The sequence below is a fragment of the Pseudophryne corroboree genome, chromosome 3, assembly GCF_028390025.1.
Source record: "Pseudophryne corroboree isolate aPseCor3 chromosome 3, aPseCor3.hap2, whole genome shotgun sequence".
Classification (NCBI taxonomy): Eukaryota; Metazoa; Chordata; class Amphibia; order Anura; family Myobatrachidae; genus Pseudophryne; species Pseudophryne corroboree.
The window spans coordinates 770,236,349-770,257,107 of record NC_086446.1 but is presented as its reverse complement, the minus strand read 5'-3'; the positions used below and the strand labels follow the sequence as shown (position 1 = coordinate 770,257,107).

Below are 20,759 nucleotides of genomic sequence, written 5' to 3'. Positions count from 1 at the left end.
CATCTCATGAATTACTCAGCGCCCATGTTGCATATATTAACTCAATATACTGTATGTGCTTCATATAATGTTACGTACATACATACAGTGGATATTTAGTGCTAGACCAGTAGTTATAACTAGGAATAGGCCGGGTGACTGTGACTGGCTGGGCTTTCACCTCTCCCCCCCTCTCTCATTTATAGGAAATCATCTGCTTTCACAAATCTCATCCAAGTCTTACGAAATTCTGGACATTCCCCTTTCTCCAACATCAAATCCAATTGGCCTCTTCTGTGCTGTCCACCTCCCCCCCACATTTGCCCCCACGTTTTCCTCCACATCTGGATGTCCCGTTTCTTCCTACCCCAATTTCTATGTCTCCCACAAAGTTGTGAGTCACGTTCTGTAGCCCCCATATTGCAGCTGGGAGATCTCAAAGTCCAGAACATGAACAAAACAAGAATTTCTCCTTGTTCGCTCCCGATAGGAAGGTCTCTGGGTCCGGAATACACTTGGGAGGTAGTAGACTCAGGAATTAGGCTGCAGGTTTCTCCCCTCCTCTCAGTCTGTCTCAGTTTATATACAATCCGCTGTGTGCTGAGATTCTGTCTGTGCAATGGAGATAAGGTGAGCGTTCCCTGCTGTTAACCCTCACAGGTAAAATGCACACTGTAACCCATGGAGCTTGCAATCTAGCAACACCCTGTCCACTTTAATCTATACTCATAATCAATAGTGTGTATTCAGAAGTTTGTATGAACTTCCTAATGATAAATATTGCACTTAAATAAAATTAAAAACACACTGAAACATGCTGCATTTAATAATCCTAGGTAACCTAACTTGCTATAGTACTGTGGGGGTCATTCCGAGTTGATCACTAGCTGCATTTGTTCGCAGCGCAGCGATCATTCTAAAAATCAGCAGTTCTGCGCATGCGTATGCGGCGTAATGCGCACGCGCGACTTACAGGCACAACGAACGATGCCGTTTTGCACAGGGTCTAGCGATGCATTTCAGTCGCACTGGTTCCCGCAGAGTGATTGACAGGAAGTGGGCGTTTCTGGGTGGCAACTGACCGCTTTCAGGGAGTATTCGGAAAAACGCAGGCGTACCAGGGAAAACGCAGGCATGCCAGGGAAAACGCAGGCGTGGCTGGGCGAACGCTGGGCAGGTGTGTGACGTCAAATCGGGAACTGAATAGTCTAAAGTGATCGCAAGCGCTCAGTAGGTTTTGAGCTACTCTGAAACTACACCAAAAAAATTTGTAGCCGCTCTGCGATACAACCGTTCGCACTTCTGCTAAGCTAAAATACACTCCCAGTAGGAGGTGGCATAGCGTTTGCACGGCTGCTAAGAACTGCTAGCGAGCGATCAACTCGGAATGACCCCCTGTATGTTGTGGCTGTAATAATGTGCCTTTTCCAGCAGGTGGCTGTTCCTTCTCCTCCTGGGGTATGCCAGTGCAGGGTCCCCCTCTATGTTTGGAGAGATCACCTCCCCCAATTACCCTCAGGGCTACCCCATTAATGCCAACGAAGCCTGGGAGATCCAGGTGCCAGAAGGGTACGGAATCCGCCTGTATTTCATACACCTGGACATCGAGCTGTCCGAAAACTGCGAGTATGACTCAGTGAAGGTAAATGGAGCCAGCGTCCCACTCATACGGTATCACGCGCTTTTTTGTGGGGTACAGTCTGGTGTAGAAATACATTGTTATTTTTATTATTCATAAGACGCCACAAGGGTTCTGTAGCATCATGGATGGAACATTGGGTCTGATTCCCGATGGTTTGCGAACAAATACGGGGGAAATGTAATAGGGTGTGAGTATCAGAAAGTGAAAGATTTTGGTAAAATTCTCCTGGTTTTTTTTTTGTTTGTTTTTTTAAAGTGGCAATCGTTTAGATTGCAAAATCAACCTGGTTTTGCCATGTAAATGATTGCCACTTTTTAAAAAAACATGAATTTTACCAAAATCTCTCACTTTCTGATTCTCACACCCTATTACATTTCCCCCGTGATGTTTGGGGGTCTGCACATGTGCAGAAAGGGTCTTGTGATGTCGCTCGCAGCCCCCTGTCAGCCGCAGTATGACTGACATGCTGCGGCTTTTAGGGGGCGACACCCGGCTCCGTTCTTCAAACTATTTCTCGTAATTATTTTTCTTGTATAGAAATGATAGTAGCAGAGAATAATTTCTAAGAACCACCCAAAAACATAAAGGGCCAAATGTAATAGAGTGAGAGTTTCAGAAAGTGAGAGATTTGGTAAGGTTTTTCAGGTTTTTTTTTAAAGTGGCAATTATTTACACTGCAAAACCAGGTTGATCTTGCTGTGTAAATGATTGCCACTTTAAAAAAAGAAAATGAAAAACTTTACCAAATCTCTCACTTTTTGAAACTCTCACGCTATTACATTTGGCCCAAAATATGCACAAGCAGTGGCAATAACATCTTGTTACTGTACTCAGTAATTGTTTGCACGCCTCTCACCTCACCTGTTCCGCCTCCCTGAGAGAATGAGGCATAAGCACCAGATCTGCATACAGGCGTGGGCATGCCATTTGGTGCAATACAAATGTCCCGATAAGCAAACAGCCTGAGCTCCCCGGTGTCTCAGGGCGTGTGGTCTCTGTGCCTCTGTCCCCTGGGTAATAGATCTCTCTATTCTCCAGGTTATAATTGGGGGTGAAGTACAGCAGGTGCTTTGTGGCCGCCATCTTCCTGCATACCCAGGAACCCCTATAGAGGACAAATACTATCCAACCACGCACCTGAAGCTCGTGTTCCAGTCTGACTTTTCCAACCAGGAGAGATATACCGGATTCTCTGCATACTATATGGCTGTAGGTGGGTGATATCCAGATGAAGCATTTATACATGTATCCCGTGTGGCCTCTAACCTACCAGCAGTGGATGCAGCCTGGGGGCATCACTCAGGAGTTGACCTGATTACCTAGTGCAGGCCAGGCTGACCCTCACACAGTAACACATACACTGGACAAGAGGGAGTGTGGAGGGAAATAAGGTTGGAGATACAGTATAGGGGAAGGGAGAAACTGATTGGAGTTTGTAATGTACTATATAGGGTATGAGGGATTATGAGAGAGCAGATGGAAGTTTTGGTTGGGTCTGAACTTGGCAATGTTGCAAAGGTGGAAACTGCAGTATTGAGAGAGGGACTGACTCTGCTAAGAGAAAGAGACGGAGGAATCGAGGATGACACCCAACATCAGAAATGATGACTACCAAGGAAAGCAATGTTGGCAATGGGGAAGAGGAAAGGAGGCGTGGGGACTGTGGAAATGGGAAGACGACTTCCATTTTGGATGTACTGAGCTTGAGAAAATGCTGGAACATATATGAGGAGATGGCTGTGTGAGAGACAAGACATGGAAGCTCATGGGAGAAAGGGTAACTTCTTGTGTAGACGGCATAGAGTTGGTAATAGAGGCCGAATCAGTGCTGGAAGTCCCACTAGGCACATCAGGCATCTGCCTAGGGGCGCCACTAGCTGGGGTAGGTACAGCAGTCCCCCTGCATCAGAGCTTTCCAGCGCCACAATTCAGTCATGGTTTTTGGATACAGAAGAAAGACTACATCGCCATGATGCATCAGGGTGAGTCTCAGGATTGTTGGTATATAGAGCGCACTACTATGCTGCCTCCATAATGTTCCATAACTGAAGCATTTATCCTTTGCCAAGATGGCCAACATTATCGAATCTGTGCACGTGCCGTGCCATCCTGTCACTGTGTTTGCAGGCGCCCAATAATATTGTGCCAAGAAGACGGTCTGACCCCTAAATCTACCCCTGGGTCGGATGAGCTGAATTGTTCTCCAAGGGAAGATGTGTATTTGGAGATGAGAGGAGAATTGAGGACAGGTGTTTTGGGACCACGATGGGTGTAAGGAGAGGAGGAGTTGGAGGTAGAAGCAGAGAAGCAGTTTTAGGTGACCCAGGAGAGGGTGGTGTCTGAAAGGCAAACGAACAGTAGGGTGTGCAGCAGTAGAGGAAGATCCATGGTGTTGAAAGCCACAGAGAGTTCCAGAAGGATGAGTAAGGAGAAGTGACCGGCAGAGTGATTTGGCAGAGAGAAGATCTTAGTGAGGAGACTTCCAATGGAGTGTAGAGGGTGGAAGGTGGACTGTAGTGGAAGGAAATGGAGGAAATGATCAATGTGAGCTGGATTGTTAGAGTGCATCTGTGATCTGCTCATAATGTGGCCAGATAGTCTCCTTATGTACATACATATCTGTCTCTCTCTCTCGCACAGATGTAGATGAGTGCGAAGACGATACATATGATCCTTGCTCACACTTCTGCAACAATTACATTGGAGGCTTCTTCTGCTCCTGCCCTCCAGAATATGACCTCCATGCAGACCAGCGCACCTGTGGGGGTAACTATTGCACTATCCTTATCTGACTGTGCTCTGCAGCCAACACAGAGGTATGTGTGTATATGGTTGGCTATGGTGTATATGTATGTAAGATTGGCTGCAAAGCTAGAGTTGGTCTGACCTGTGGAATCGGCAACTCCCACTGCTATGAATGTCCATGCTGCTGCCAAGTGGTTGTGCCAACCGATAGGCAGTGGTGCTACCTTGCTCAATCTACTCGGGTGACCCAGGCCTACATGAGAACATTCCGTAGCAGCCCAGTTGCGTCTCTTCATTCATCATGCAGGTGTGATCCATGCAGTATGTGCAGTGGTGTGCAATCAGTTGCAGAAGCAGAACTACCATCGGTGCAGCAGGTGCATTGCACCAGGGCCCCTGAGGACTAAAGGGCCCCTTGCTGCCCAGACCAGCAATAAGTTATCCCCTGTCACCCACTGCCTTTCCCTGTCACCCACTTTCTCTCCCTGTCACCCTCTGCCTCTCCCTGTCACCCACTACCTCCCCTTGCCTTCCTTTGTCACCCTCTGCCCCCTGCCTTACACTGTCACCCACTACTTCCCCCTGTCACCCACTGTCTCTCCCTGTCACTCACTGTCTCTCCGTCACCCACTGTCTCTCCCTGTTCCCACTGTCTCTCCCTGTCACCCACTGTCTCTCCCTGTCACCCTCTGCCCCCTTACCTTACGCTGTCAACCACTGCTTCCCCTTTTCACCCTCTACCTCCCTCTGCATTCCGCTGTCACTTTCTGCCTCTTCCTGTCACCCACTGATGTGTGGCATATTGTGAACTTTTGTTTGGTGGAGGAGGGGGACCCAAATTATATTTTTGCACCTGGGTTCACCACTCCCAAGTTCCACCACTGGCATGCACAGTGTGAAAACATGCAAGATACGCTCCGCAAACAGATGTGCGTCCAGCTCTGCACCATCCCCAGTGCGTCTACAGAAACCGTAATATAGCGTTCTTGTGTGTTTGTCTTTTTTATAGTGAACTGCAGCGGGGCGCTATATACGGATCTGAAGGGGCAGATCAGCAGCCCTGGCTATCCCGCTCCGTACCCTGAGAACTCCCGTTGTGAATACAAAGTGCTCCTAGAACCGGGATACCAGGTTATTCTCACCTTCCAGGCAGAAGATTTTGACATAGAGGCAGCGGAGGATGGAAGCTGCTCCTATGATAGTCTCACTGTGAGTATATCTCAGTCTGTGTTGGTCCGACATTGTCACCCTAGTGTGGATTAATCAATGCATCCAACTTTTTCTTAAACCAGTCTAGTCAGGCTTAGTAACCAAGGCCCAGATTTATCGAGCCTTAGAGAGTGATAATGCACCATCCAACCAGCACCTAACTGTCATGTTACAGGCTGTGTTTGAAAATGACAGTTAGGAGCTGATTGGTTGGTACTTTATCACCATGCAATTTATCACTCTCCAAGGCTTAATAAATCTGGGCCCAAGTAACACATGTGCTTAAACAGATTTAAGAATTGCATCAGCCTGTTAAAGGGGTTGTCTAGTTTTGACATCTTATTGTGCTGCTCGTACAGCAATAGAGCACTATGGGAAGACGTGTGGGTGACCTGGATTCCAGCAGTGAGCTACAGCCACTGGCGTTTCTATAATGCGGTGCACACGGGCCCCTGAGTCCAGAGGGGGCCCACACCGCACACGCTGCACCCATTTTCTAAATACTCACCCCTCCAGAGTCCCGCACCGACGTCCACGGAGGTGTTAAAACTCTGTGAAAATGGACGAGCGTCCATTTTCACGGAGTTCTGCGCATGCACAGTAGAGAAGTCTCAGGGAAAATGGCCGCTGTGCTATTTTCCCAGAGATCTGCGCATGCGCAGTAGAGTCTGAGCCCTCTAGTGCTCAGACTCTCAGTACTGCCGGCAGAGAGGGGGTGGGGCCCGAACGGAGACGGCTTAAAGCGCTCCTCTCTTAAAGCGCCCCTGGCTACAGCGTGGTAAGTGGCCTGAAAGGCAATTGGGGTGACATTAGTGGACAAGCCCTTTATTACTAAGAAGAAGAAAAATAAAGGAAAAAATGCTGAAATAGAAAGAATCCTGCTTATTATGGGAAGGGATCTTTACAGTGAAGGCAGTAATAGTATATATGGGCTATGAAGTGCACTTTTCTAGCTTTATTTTCTCCTTAGATAAAAGCCAAAGGACGCAGCTTTGGTCCATTCTGTGGGAAAACTCCCCCTTCGCTCCTTCAGACAGAGAGTAATGAAGTGGACATTTTTTTCCAAACAGACAGCGGAGGGGACCACAGAGGCTGGAAGATACGCTACTCGGAGGATGGTGAGGAGACCGCAGTGTGATGCACAGCTGATAATGATGAACACACACAGGATATTTTACGCTACTGGCGTAACTGTAATGGGTGCAGGTGTACAGTGCACGTGGGTCAGGGACGAGCGGTACGTGGGTCCCTGAAGGGGTCCACACTGCACACCCTGACCCATTCCATAGACTTACCTTCCGCCTGCATCTTCTTCTCATAAGACACCACTGACTTACTGTACATAGCTGCAAAATGGAGTTCTGCAGTGCAGGTGTCATATTAGGACGTCATGTTTCTCATGTTGAGCCTTTTTGCAATAGTTTATATGGGTTAATAAATCATACATCCCAACTTTTGTCCCTTTGGAAGAGGGACACGCTGAGCCGGAGGCGTGGCCGCTGCAAAAGTGGGCGGAGCTTCTAGTAGAGGGGTGGGGCCTCTCAGCGACCCCCCATTTTCGTCATTTTGGGGGCGTGTCCAGCGCTCCATGAGCTGCTGGACAGCCCCTGGCTCTCCTCCTTGTGCTAATAGATGCCGTGCACATGCAATCTTTTCCGCACCTCTCAGACCAAAACTCACAAAATTTCCAGGGGTTTATACTGCTGCACCTGTGTATAATACCCAGATGTACCCTTTGGCAAATATATTGTGTTTAAATCTTTCTCTGGTGCTAGCTAGTGCCTCCTGAACCATTTAGCTCACTGCACGTCCCTGCGGACCACCATCATGATCATTGCAACCAAGGATCACAAATCCCAATGGTTTTAGGCACCGGCCAGCCCGCATAAGCTGAAGCTTACGCAGGCTGGCCGTCAGATCTGGACACCCGGGTCCAGGAAGTCTACGCCCGACGATGTAGACCGTGGACCCATCATGCCTTCAAAATGGGAACAACATGCACCTGTTTTGAGGAAAGGTGCTGGACCCCCCAGACACCGTAGTGTAATTAATTACTTTGCACAAGTAAGGTATTGTAATCCTGGAATAATAAGACATGAAAGTGGTAATAACTCTAGCTTTCCCCTATGCTTTTGATAGCTGATGAAAAGAATTAGCCAATTACAGTAGCATACAAAGCAGACAGTATAGCATTCTAATTTCCCATCTAGTGCACTAAGCAGCCGGCTGTCTCCTCTGCTTCACATCGCCATTACATGTGCTCTGATGTAGATAGTGACGCTGCACTACCCCACGGAATCTGCTGCGGTTAGTATATGATTCAAGTTGAAAAACAAAGGGAGTCATTCAGATCTGATCGTAGATGTGCTAAATCTATCTGTTATCAGTTTCTCAGACATGCGGGGGGGGGGGGGGGGGTACGCCCCACTTGTCAGGCCCTACACTCCCGCAAGGGTGCAAAAGCATCGCACTGCGGCGACGCTTTTGCACCTGGCGAGTAGCTCCCTGCCTGCGCAGCCTAGCTGCGCGAGCAGACGGCCGCTCACCGCATCCCGGGTCGCAGTGGATGCATGAGATGTCATACAGCAGCAGCGGCTCACCCCCGCCTGCGTTGTCCGGTCCGAGCCCCGCCAAAGGCGTTCTAACGCAGTTGGCACGCCCCCCTCCCATCCCGCGACCGCCTCTGCCTGTCGATCAGGCAAAGGCCATCGCAGCCCTGAGATACTTTTAGCACAAATTACCCCCATAGTTCCGTGGGCAAATTGTTAAAAATCTAGCAGTGTCCCTGTATCATACATGGGATAGAAGATTAAGGGGGGCATTTACTAAGCAGTGGTAAGAGCGGAGAAGTGAGCCAGTGGAGAAGTTGCTCATGGCAACCAATCAGCACTGAAGTAACATCTATAATTTGCATACTATAAAATTATACAGAGCCACCGATTGGTTGATGGGGCCACTTCTCCACTGGCTCACTTCTCCGCTCTTATCACTGCTTAGTAAATGTCCCCCTTAATATTGTGCATACTTCTTTTCTCTTCTCTGCCAGCCATCCCCTGCCCCACAAAAGTGGTTGACCATGCTGTCCTGCATCCCCGGCAAGATAAATATGTCTTCAAGGACTCAGTCAGCGTGAGCTGTGTGAAAGGATATGAGGTTTTGGAGGGTCAGGTGAGGATGGAGCAGGGTGAGGTGACTGCCGTGCAGGGGGCTGCTCAGTGGTGTCTGGAACCATGTAATGACATCTCTGTTCTCTTCTAGAAAAAGCTGCCATCATTCCAAGCCAGATGCCAGGGTGACGGGACCTGGACAAACACCCACCTGGAATGCATACGTAAGAAATAGCAGCATGTCAGATGGCATCATGTTTGGGAGAAGAGAGGCTGAGTCCTGTCATGGTTATTTTTATGTTGTTTTGTGCCATCTGCTATTCAGGGCATAGGCTTATTTCTACTGGGTGCCCTGCACCACACCCCCTGCACCCAGAGAACCTTGTGCCAGAGCCTTTGCTCTCCTGTGGGCCTACTAAAGTTGCCTAACTTTTAAGTCGCCTCTCCTGGGAGGAGCTCACAGAGGAGCCACTGCTTGCCACTTCGCCCCGCCTCCAAAATGTTGTGATTCGTGGGTCTGTGGAAGCGGTGGGGCTAAATGAATTGAATGCGCATCATTAGGCCTTGCAGCGCCTCCTTATGCCTCGCAGAGCCTCCTCATCCTGCCCACTTCACTAGGAAGAGTGCATGATGCGGGAGATCTGCCCACTCTTCCGTGGGTGCGGTGGACTGGCCAAAAAATCGAGACTCTGCTGAAAATTGTGGGAGAGTGGGCACGAATATCACTGAGAAAATGGTGCCGTTGGGAGTGGGAAGCCACTTGGCAACACAAGAATGGGAGACGCTGAAAGCGGGTATAAATCCCTTTATGACCTGGGCAGACCATAAAATACAGTACTGTACTGTACTGGCCAAAATGGTACAATTGGTGGGTATGAAACCATATAGTTGGTATAACTTTAAGACACTGTTGTCATATATTATAATGCAAAAACAGTACATGATACATATGGCAGGCACAGTACGTATACTTATACTATAAGAATAAAGTAATATTCATGACTGATAACATAGGGGGTCATTCCGAGTTGATCGCTAGCTGAAAATGTTCGCTGCACTGCGATGATGCAAAAAAAGGCACTTCTGTGCATGCGTATGCGGCGCAATGTGCACGCGTGACGTACTTTCACAACGTCTGATATTTTTTTACACAGGGTCTAGCGAAGCTTTTCAGTCGCACTGCTGACCGCAGAGTGATTGACAGGAAGTGGGCGTTTCTGGGTGTCAACTGACCATTTTCAGGGATTGTTCGGAAAAACGCAGGCATGCCAGGAAAAACGCAGGCGTGGCTGGCTGAACGCAGGGCGTGTTTGTGACGTCAAAACAGGAACTGAACAGTCTGAAGTGATCGCAAGCGCTGAGTAGGTGTGAAGCTACTCTGAAACTGCACAAAATTATTTTGTAGCCGTTCTGCGATCCCTTCGTTTGCACTTCTGCTAAGCTAAAATACACTCCCAGAGGGCGGCGGCATAGCGTTTGCACGGCTGCCAAACACTGGTAGCGAGCGATCAACTCGGAATGACCCCCATAGACACTTATAAACAGCGGCAGAACACAATTCCTCAGTGGAAACAAGGTCAGTACAACACAATGTTTGACATACTAGAACTTTTGTAACATTTACTAATAAATTCTCAGTTTAATTCTACCTTCATTTTGTGTTTAACCTAATTAATAGGCTCACATACAAGTATGTTCCCTTGGGCATTGTGTATGATATTCTTATAGAAGACCATAGAGAATCAGCTGTTCACAAATGGGATTGTTTGGTTGTAGACTCAGAACTTTATAGTGTTTTCCCATCTTCTCTGTGTTCATTTGCAGCTGTTGACTGTGGGAGTCCTGAGAAAATTGAAAACGGTGCAGCGACTTTCACACACAGCACATATGAATCAGAGATGAAGTATAGATGCAGCACTGAATATTACACCCTGAGTGGCAATGGTGAGAACTGGGCTTAATTGGCATAGATGCTGAATAAACAATATGCTGAGCACATGTGACTGGTAGGTGGAGAGGGTGAGCACTTAGTACATGTGACTGGTAGGAAGAGAGGGTAAGCACTGAGAACATGTGACTGATAGGTGGAGAGGGTGAGCACTGATCACGTGACTGGTAGGTGGAGAGGGTGAGCACTGATCACATGTGACTGGTAGGTGGAGAGGGTGAGCACTGAGAACATGTGACTGGTAGGAGGAGATGGTGAGCACTGAGCATGTGACTGGTAGGTGGAGAGCACTGATCACATGTGACTGGTAGGAGGAGAGGGTGAGCACTGAGAACATGTGACTGGTAGGTGGAGAGGGTGAGTACTGAGAACATGTGACTGGTAGGTGGAGAGGGTGAGTACTGAGCACATGTGACTGGTAGGAGGAGAGGGTGAGCACTGAGCATGTGACTGGTAGGTGGAGAGGGTGAGCATTGAGAACATGTCACTGGTAGGAGGAGAGGGTGAGCACTGAGAACATGTGACTGGTAGGAGGAGAGGATGAACACTGAGCACATGTGACTGATTGGAGGAGAGGGTGAGCACTGAGAACATGTGACTGGTAGGTGGAGAGGATGAACACTGAGCACATGTGACTGATTGGAGGAGAGGGTGAACACTGAGCACATGTGACTGGTAGGAAGAGAGGGTGAGCACTGAGCACATCTGACTGGTATGGGGAGAGCGTGAGCACTGAGCACACGTGACTGATAGGAGGAGAGGGTGAGCACTGAGAACATGTGACTGGTAGGTGGAGAGGGTGAACACTGAGCACATGTGACTGGTAGGAAGAGAGGTTGAGCACTGAGCACATCTGACTGGTAGGTGGAGAGGGTGAGCACTGAGAATATGTGACTGGTAGGAGGAGAGGGTGAACACTGAGCACTTGTGACTGGTAAGTGGAGAGGGTGAGCACTGAGCACACGTGACTGATAGGAGAGGGTGAGCACTGAGAACATGTTACTGGTAGGTGGAGAGGGTGAACACTGAGCACATGTGACTCGTAGGAGGAGAGGGTGAGCACTGATCACATGTGACTGGTAGGTGGAGAGGGTGAACACTGAGCACATGTGACTGGTTGGAGGACAGGGTGAGCACTGAGCATGTGACTGGTAGATGGAGAGGGGGAGCACTGAGCACACGTGACTGGTAGGAAGAGAGGGTGAATACTGAGCACATGTGACTGGTAGGAGTAGAGGGTGAACACTGAGCACATGTGACTGGTAGGAAGAGAGGGTGAACACTGAGCAAATGTGACTGGTTGGAGGACGGTGAACACTGAGCACGTCACTGGTAGGAGGAGAGGGTGAGCACTGGGCATGTGACTGGTAGGAAGAGAGGGTAAGCACTGAGCACATGTGACTGGTAGGAAGAGAGGGTGAACACTGAGCACATGTGACTGGTAGGAGGAGAGGGTGAACAATGAGCAAATGTGACTGGTAGGAGGACGGTGAACACTGAGCACATGTGACTGGTAGGAGGAGAGGGTGAGCACTGAGCACATCTGACTGGTAGGTGGAGAGGGTGAGCACTGAGAATATGTGACTGGTAGGAAGAGAGGGTGAGCACTGAGCACATGTGACTGGTAGGAAGAGAGGGTGAGCACTGAGCACATGTAACTGGTAGGAGGAGAGGGTGAGCACTGAGCACTTGTGACTAGTAGGAGGAGAGTGTGAGCACTGAGAACATGTGACTGGTAGGAGGAGAGAGCGAACACGTGACTGGTTGTAGAATAAGGTGAACACTGAGTACATGTGATAGGTAGGAAGACAGGGTGAACAATGAACACATATGATGGGTAGTAGGAGAGGGTGAGCTCTAAGCACATGTGATGGGTAGGAGGAGATTGTATGCACTGAGGTTGTGTGACTAGTAGCAGGTTATGGTGAAAACTGAGAACAGGTCACTGGGTGGAGGTGATGTTGAGAGCTGAGAACAGGTCACTGGTTGGAGGTGATGGTGAGAACTGAGAACGTGTCACTGGTTGGAGGTGATGGTGAGAGCTGAGAACATGTCACTGGTTGGAGGTGATGGTGAGAGCTGAAAACATGTCACTGGTTGGAGGTGATGGTGAGAGCTGAGAACGTGTCACTGGTTGGAGGTGATGGTGAGAGCTGAGAACAGGTCACTTGTTGGAGGCGATGGTGAGAGCTGAGAACATGTCACTGGTTGGAAGTGATGGTGAGAGCTGAGAACATGTCACTGGTTGGAAGTGATGGTGAGAGCTGAGAACATGTCACTGGTTGGAGGTGATGGTGAGAACTGAGAACAGGTCACTGGTTGGAGGTGATGGTGAGAGCTGAAAACAGGTCACTGGTTGGAGGATATGGTGAGAGCTGAAAACAGGTCACTGGTTGGAGGTGATGGTGAAATCTGAGAACATGTCACTGGTTGGAGGTGATGGTGAGAGCTGAGAACAGGTCACTGGTTGGAGGTGATGGTGAGAGCTGAAAACAGGTCACAGGTTGGAGGTGATTGTGAGAGCTGAGAACAGGTCACTGGTTGGAGGTGATGGTGGGAGCTGAGAACAGGTCACTGGTTGGAAGCGATGGTGAGAGCTGAGAACAGGTCACTGGTTGGAGGTGACGGTGAGAGCTGAGAACAGGTCACTGGTTGGAGATGATGGTGAGAACTGAGAACAGGTCACTGGTTGGAGGTGATGGTGAGAGCTGAGAACAGGTCACTGGTTGGAGGCGATGGTGAGAGCTGAGAACAGGTCACTGGTTGGAGGTGATGGTGAGAGCTGAGAACAGGTCACTGGTTGGAGGTAATGGTGACCATTGAACATACTGTAGGCATGCCTCAGATACATGTTTAAGAGATTGATGGAAAAATGTCATATTTGCAGATACTTATCGCTGTTCTGTGGATGGAATTTGGAGAAACAACAATGGAGAGAGTAAACTCCCTGATTGTGTACCAGGTAAAATATAACTAATGTTTCTATCATAGCCCAAACAGCACATAGCAATGTGATAATATCTGTCCTTTAACTCTTCAAAACTTCACTTTCTAATCTCTCACAAATGACGTGATGTATCAAAGTTAATCATGCGGTAAAACCTCAGAAAACTTCAGTTTTCACAAAGTTTATCTCCACACATATGGATCTCCATATGTATTAAAAAGGGTCCGCAGCGGATTACAGAGATTTCCTCTGCAGACCCGTGGCACAGCATCTACATGTATATATGTCGCTAAAGTACGCCTGGGACATAAACCCTGAAGTCCTCTCTTGGCAAGGACCGGTTCTTATTGGAAGAGCTGCCCTGCCGGTAAGTATTCCTGCGTACCAGCGACCACTGATGCAGGTGAAATAGGATAGGATGTACAGTATAGCAATTTTCACATGAAAACATACATCCACCCAAATGCTGTTATCTCCTACACCAAGTCATAATGTTGAAGTATATGAAAGAATCTACCAAGTATGATATTCCAGGAAGTACATATAACAACAATTCCTGGAAGATGCCAGATGCACCTGTAGCCGGATACAGGGTATCACCAGCTGCAGAGCACCAACTTTATATGTGAAGACGGAATTGTGGAATTCAGATGGGAGACATTTAGAGAAGGTGATGCAACAAGGGCATAGCCTAAATAAACTTAGAGTGAAGGGGTAACCTACAAAGGTATTGTAGATACATCCATCAGCTAAAACATTAAAGCCACTGACAGATGAAGTGAATAACACTGATTATATTGTTACAATGGCACCTGTCAAGGGGTGGGATATATTAGGCAGCAAGTGAACATTCTGTTTTGGAGAAGTTGATGGGTCGGAAGCAGGAACAATAGGCAAGTGTAATGATCTGAGGGAACAATAGGCAAGTGTATTCAGATCTGATCGGTGCTGTGCGAAGGGTAGCTCGCTGCAGCGTGCAGGAGCTGCGCTGCCAGGGAGCTACTCCTGAAGTACAAAAGCGATGCTTTTGTACTTCTGCGGGGGGGGTCGGGCCTGGCATGCGGGGCCCTGTGCTGGGCATCCCCCCGCATGTCTGAGTATATGATCGTAGCCGTGCACAATTTTGCAAGGCTACGATGAGGTCTGAATTAGGCCCTGAGTGACTTTGACAAGGGCCAATTGTGATCACCTCCAAAGTGACAGGTCTTGTGGGGTGTTCCCGGTATGCAGTGGTACGTACCGAAAGTGGTCCAAGGACGGATAAGCAGTGAACCAGCGACAGGGTCATGGGCACTCAGGCCTCATTGATGTTAATGGGGAGCGAAAGCTAGCCAATCTGGTCCTATCCCGCAGAGGAACTACTGTAGCACACATTGCTGAAAAAGTTAATGCTGGGTTATGATACAGAGTTGTCAGGACACACAGTGCATCACATCTTCCTACACATGGGGCTACGTAGCCACAGACTGGTCAGAGTGCCCATGCTGACCACTGTCCACTTCTCACAGCACCTTCAGTGGGCATGTGAGAGTCAGAACTGGATAATGGAGCAATGGGAGCAGGAGGCCTGGTCAGATGACTCATAGTTTTATATCATGTGATCGGCAGGGTGTGTGTGTGACATTTACCTGGGGAAGAGTTGGTATCAGAATGCATTATGGGAAGAAGGCAAGCTGGTGGTGGCAGCGGGATGCTCTGGTCAATGTTCTGCTGGGAAACCTTGGGTCCTGCCATTCATGTGGATGTGACTTTGACATATATTACCTACCTAAACATTGTTGCAGACCAAGTACCCCCCTTCATGGATGATGGCAGTGGCCTATTTCAGCAGGTCAAAGCGCCCTACCACACTGCAGGTCAAAGCGCCCTACCACACTGCACAAATTGTTCAGGGATGGTTTGATTAGCATGACAAAGAGTTCAAGGTGTTGACTTGGTGTCCAATTTCCCCATACCTAAATCCGATCCAGCATCACCTTGCAACTTACAGGACTTAACCACCTAACTGACGATTTTTGTTCCCAAAAAAACGCTCCGAAATTGTAGGGTCTTTTTATACGAGTGAATTAGGTGAAGAACATGAATTTAACCCTATCCAAAATGATTTTAGTTAAAAAAAAATTCAAAAAAGATATTTTTTAAATAAACATTTTAAACATCGAAACATCGATTGAGAACATCGCATCCATCAGAAACATCGCGACCATCGCGGCTTTTATTTTGAAAGCCAGGATAGCCTCCAGGTACACAGTGGGGCTTGAGGGGGTTAATTTACAGAGGGGGGGTCCTGCCGTGCTGACCGATCAGCAGTGATCGGCAGCACGGCAATCAGTAGGGGAGAGTGCAGGGAGGCAGAGGGACCTTCCGGTCCCTCTGACAGCAGCAGCGGAGGGAAGTTTCCCTTCCCTGCCGCTGCTAACACTCTCTATCTGACTGGTCGCATCCTGTGCGACCAGGTCAGATAGAGCACTTGCAGGCATGGTCGCATCTGATGCCACCATGCCAGGCAAGTGGTTAAAGGGCTGTTGGAATAATGTATGTGTGTAAAGGTGGCGGTGGTATGGCCATGTGCAGGTACACACCAGCGTCTGCCTTGAGGCAATGAACAGCCCAGTACTTACCTGTGTGGGGTAGTTTATTCAGCAGCAATGTGATTTTTACACCCATACAGTTATGCTTATACAGACACTTGTCGCGGAGCGGAGCTTTAGTGGGGTATACAGGCCATCAGCCAGTGACTGTATCAGGATAGTGGTGCAAGGCAGAAGTGGTCTACATGTCTTCAAGGGCGTTGTGGATAGCGGTAATGGCACAATCTCTCTGAGCTCACTGGAAGACGCCCATCACTCACCGTGGGGCTCTAATGCAGAAACAAGACAGCGCCATGCATGGGAAGAACTAAGGACATTGGGGGTAATTCAGAGTTGATCGCAGCAGCAAATTTGTTAGCAGTTGGGCAAAACCATGTGCACTGCAGGTGGGGCAGATATAACATGTGCAGAGAGAGATAGATTTGGGTGAGGTGTGTTCATACTAAAATCTAAATTGCAGTGTAAAAATAAAGCAGCCATATTTACCCTGCACAGAAACAAAATAACCCACCCAAATCTAACTCTGCAAATGTTATATCTGCCCCCCCCCCCCCCTCACCCCCCTGCATTGCACATGGGTGGTCATTCCGAGTTGTTCGCTCTGTAATTTTCTTTGCAATGCAGCGATTTTCCGCTAACTGTGCAAGCGCAATGTTCGCACTGCGACTGCGCCAAGTAAATTTGCTATGAAGATTGGTATTTTACTCACGGCATTACGAGGTTTTTTCTTCGTACTGGAGATCGGAGTGTGATTGACAGGAAGTGGGTGTTTCTGGGCGGAAACTGGACGTTTTATGGGAGTGTGTGAAAAAACGCTACCGTTTCTGGGAAAAACGCGGGAGTGGCTGGAGAAACGGAGGAGTGTCTGGGCGAACGCTGGGTGTGTTTGTGACGTCAAACCAGGAACGACAAGAACTGAACTGATCGCACTGGAAGAGTAAGTCTCGAGCTACTCAGAAACTGCACAGAGAAGTCTTTTCGCAATATTGTGAATCTTTCGTTCGCAATTTTGATAAGCTAAGATTCACTCCCAGTAGGCGGCGGCTTAGCGTGTGCAATACAAGGAGTGTCAGGGAGAGAGTAGAGGTGAGGCAGCTGTGAGCTGGGAATACAGGGAGTGTCAGGGAGAGAGCAGAGGTGAGGCAGATGTGAGCTGTGGTTACAGGGAGTGTCAGGGAGAGAGCAGAGGTGAGGCAGCTGTGAGCTGGGGTTACAGGGAGTGTCAGGGAGAGAGCAGATGTGAGGCAGCTGTGAGCTGGGAATACAGGGAGTGTCAGGGAGAGAGCAGAGGTGAGGCAGATGTGAGCTGTGGTTACAGGGAGTGTCAGGGAGAGAGCAGAGGTGAGGCAGCTGTGAGCTGGGGTTACAGGGAGTGTCAGGGAGAGAGCAGAGGTGAGGCAGATGTGTGCTGGGGATACAGGGAGTGTCAGGGAGAGAGAAGAGGTGAGGCAGCTGTGAGCTGGGTTACAGGGAGTGTCAGGGAGAGAGCAGAGGTGAGGCTGCTGTGAGCTGGGAATGCAGGGAGTGTCAGGGAGAGAGCAGAGGTGAGGCAGCTGTGAGCTGGGAATACAGGGAGTGTCAGGGAGAGAGCAGAGGTGATGCAGCTGTGAGCTGGGAATACAGGGAGTGTCAGGGAGAGAGCAGAGGTGAGGCAGCTGTGAGCTGGGGTTACAGGGGATGTCAGGGAGAGAGCAGAGGTGAGGCAGCTGTGAGCTGGGAATACAGGGAGTGTCAGGGAGAGAGCAGAGGTGAGGCAGCTGTGAGCTGGGGTTACAGGGAGTGTCAGGGAGAGAGCAGAGGTGAGGCAGTTGTGAGCTGGGAATACAGGGAGTGTCAGGGTGAGAGCAGAGGTGAGGCAGCTGTGTACTGGGAATACAGGGACTGTCAGGGAGAGAGCAGAGGTGAGGCTGCTGTGAGCTGGGAATACAGGGAGTGTCAGGGAGAGAGCAGAGGTGAGGCAGCTGTGAGCTGGGAATACAGGGGGTGTCATGGAGAAAGCAGAGGTGAGGCAGCTGTGAGCTGGGAATACAGGGAGTGTCAGGGAGAGAGCAGAGGTGAGGCAGATGTGAGCTGGGAATACAGGGAGTGTCAGGGAGAGAGCAGAGGTGAGGCAGCTGTGAGCTGGGAATACAGGGAGTGTCAGGGAGAAAGCAGAGGTGAGGCTGCTGTGAGCTGGGAATACAGGGAGTGTCAGGGAGAGAGCAGAGGTGAGGTAGCTGTGAGCTGGGAATACAGGGAGTATCAGGGAGAGAGCAGAGGTGAGGCAGCTGTGAGCTGGGGTTACAGGGAGTGTCGGGGAGAGAGTAGAGGTGAGGCTGCTGTGAACTGGGAATACAGGGGGTGTCAGGGAGAGAGCAGAAGCGAGGCAGCTGTGAGCTGGGAATACAGGAAGTGTCAGGGAGAGAGCAGAGGTGAGGCAGTTGTGAGCTGGGAATAGAGGGAGTGTCAGGGAGAGAGCAGAGGTGAGGCAGCTGTGAGCTGGGAATAGAGGGAGTGTCAGGGAGAGAGCAGAGGTGAGGCAGCTGTGAGCTGGGTATACAGGGAGTGTCAGGGAGAGAGCAGAGGTGAGGCAGCTGTGAGCTGGGAATAGAGGGAGTGTCAGGGAGAGAGCAGAGGTGAGGCAGCTGTGAGCTGGGTATACAGGGAGTGTCAGGGAGAGAGCAGAGGTGAGGCAGCTGTGAGCTGGGTATACAGGGAGTGTCAGGGAGAGAGCAGAGGTGAGGCAGCTATGAGCTCAGCCTCCCCTCTGTGATAGTCAGACACTGCCTGGAGTTGTGGGTGAGGCCGCACTGTGACAAGTAATACTACAAAATATAGCACAAGTGAAGATCTGCCTCAATGAGGGGGGCGTGGTTTGATGCAGTGTCAGGTGACCTATCCAGGACGTTCCCCAGCATCCAACCAGGAGCAACCAACATGACAGGGAAACTGACGATCAAGATTGCTAAATGCAGGGGAACGTGCTGGCGAGTGTCTGCTGGGGCTGGTCAAGAGGGGCACAGAGATGGCCCACTCCTTTCCTGTGGCAACAGAGGTCCTAGGTGTTTCTGTACTTGCAAGGAGTTTTCATATACTTGAGTTTCCTGTGTGTCCCCCTGCTGTGGCATTATTCTGCCGACTGGTTCTACCTGGTGCTGGTTATTGGAAACTAAGGGGAACTCCACTCTCCCCCCCCCCCCCCTCCTATTTTCCAATACCAGGCCATACTGAGAGGTCTGGGATTGGTTACTGATTTGGTAGGGTGAACCCATGTTTTTTTTATTATCCAGTGCCTCCGCAAGCATTCACCTCACCGCATGTCACTTATGTAAGCTTACCATCGATCAACATACTGACTGGATACCTGTGATTGTTTGCTGTCCCTGTTCCATAATCGCTTTATATCCTTGGTCGATTATTAGATAATTTGTTAATACTGTACCACTTTGTCTTTCCAGTCTGTGGAATCAGTTCATTAGAGCACCAATCAAAGATATTTGGTGGTTCCGCTGCTAAAGAAGGAGACTTTCCATGGGTCGTACATATTGTATCTGACACGAAAGGTGGCGGAGCACTGATATCAGATCGCTGGATCCTTACCGCTGCCCACGTAGTGCAGAATGGTGTGAAACCCTCAATAAAAGTTGGGTCTTGGCGTCTTGGTCATGCAAAGGAACTGCAGTCCAAAAGAGTTATTCTACACTCCAAGTGGATAGTGGAAGATCTTGACCCTAAAAGGAAGACAAACTATGACAATGACATAGCCCTCATCCAGCTTAGCAATAAAGTTGAACTGGGTCCATGTCTCTATCCAGTATGTCTTCCGCAAAAGGGGGGGAGGAACTCCCCGGCTGTCGGTGAGGTTGGATATGTTGCTGGATGGGGGATAACAGAGAAAAAAAGTGAAATACGATGGCTGCAGTACGCCGCAGTAGTTTTCCGTGATACAGACGAATGCAGGAAGACCGTAGTCACAGATCAAGCCTTTACCACAAACATGATGTGCGCCGGCGGATCTGGAAAAGACAGCTGTGCAGGCGACAGTGGGGGCCCACTCATGTTCAAGGACCTAACCAACCCAACTGACATCAACAAGCTATATATTTCTGGCATTGTCTCCTGGGGAATTGAGTGTGGCAAGTTTGGAATGTACACCAAGGTGGAGAATTACCTGGACTGGATCAAGGAGACAATAGAAAAAGTGGAAAAGGAGGAGGATGAAATGAACACAGAACCAGTGAACATCTGTCCTGAAAAGAAGGCCTAACATAACCTTTACTCTACTACAGAGAATATGGGTGTATAGGGGGGGGCAGTGTAACATCATTTTACGAACAATAAAGTCACAAATACAAAGTGTCTTTGTGTTATTTGTAACCCCTGCCATGATGGATGCCCTGTGTAGCCATGGGGTTAGAAGATTTGCTACGGGGACCAGGTGCTACATAGGAATTCAGAGCTGCTTGGGACCCTTTTGCAAATTTGAGTGACCCGCGTGTAGGTTGGTCAATTGAAAGATGCTGAAGACGCTGGATCTGCTTAAGCTGCAAGCACGAGGGGAGAGCGGGATACGATGAGGGCGCGAGCTTCTATATGTAGAGAAGTGCCACTA

The 20,759-nt window shown here is 49.2% G+C and overlaps 1 protein-coding gene across 2 annotated transcripts; it reads left to right on the top strand.

Annotated features, from left to right (window-relative positions):
• The first annotated feature begins 318 nt into the window (after nt 1–318).
• Nucleotides 319–20,503, top strand: C1S (complement C1s). 2 transcript variants are annotated; one of them, XM_063962510.1, is made up of 11 exons: nt 319–609; nt 1,414–1,621; nt 2,660–2,834; nt 4,262–4,387; nt 5,376–5,575; nt 6,546–6,693; nt 8,622–8,743; nt 8,834–8,906; nt 10,507–10,626; nt 13,518–13,592; nt 19,606–20,503. In XM_063962510.1, exons 1-11 carry the CDS (start codon nt 599–601, stop codon nt 20,412–20,414), a joined length of 2,067 nt encoding a protein of 688 aa, XP_063818580.1. In that variant the 5' UTR covers nt 319–598; the 3' UTR covers nt 20,415–20,503. The 2 variants fall into 2 exon arrangements, with proteins under 2 accessions (XP_063818580.1, XP_063818579.1); XM_063962509.1 differs by having other exon boundaries at nt 1,411–1,621.
• Nucleotides 20,504–20,759: the final 256 nt, after the last annotated feature.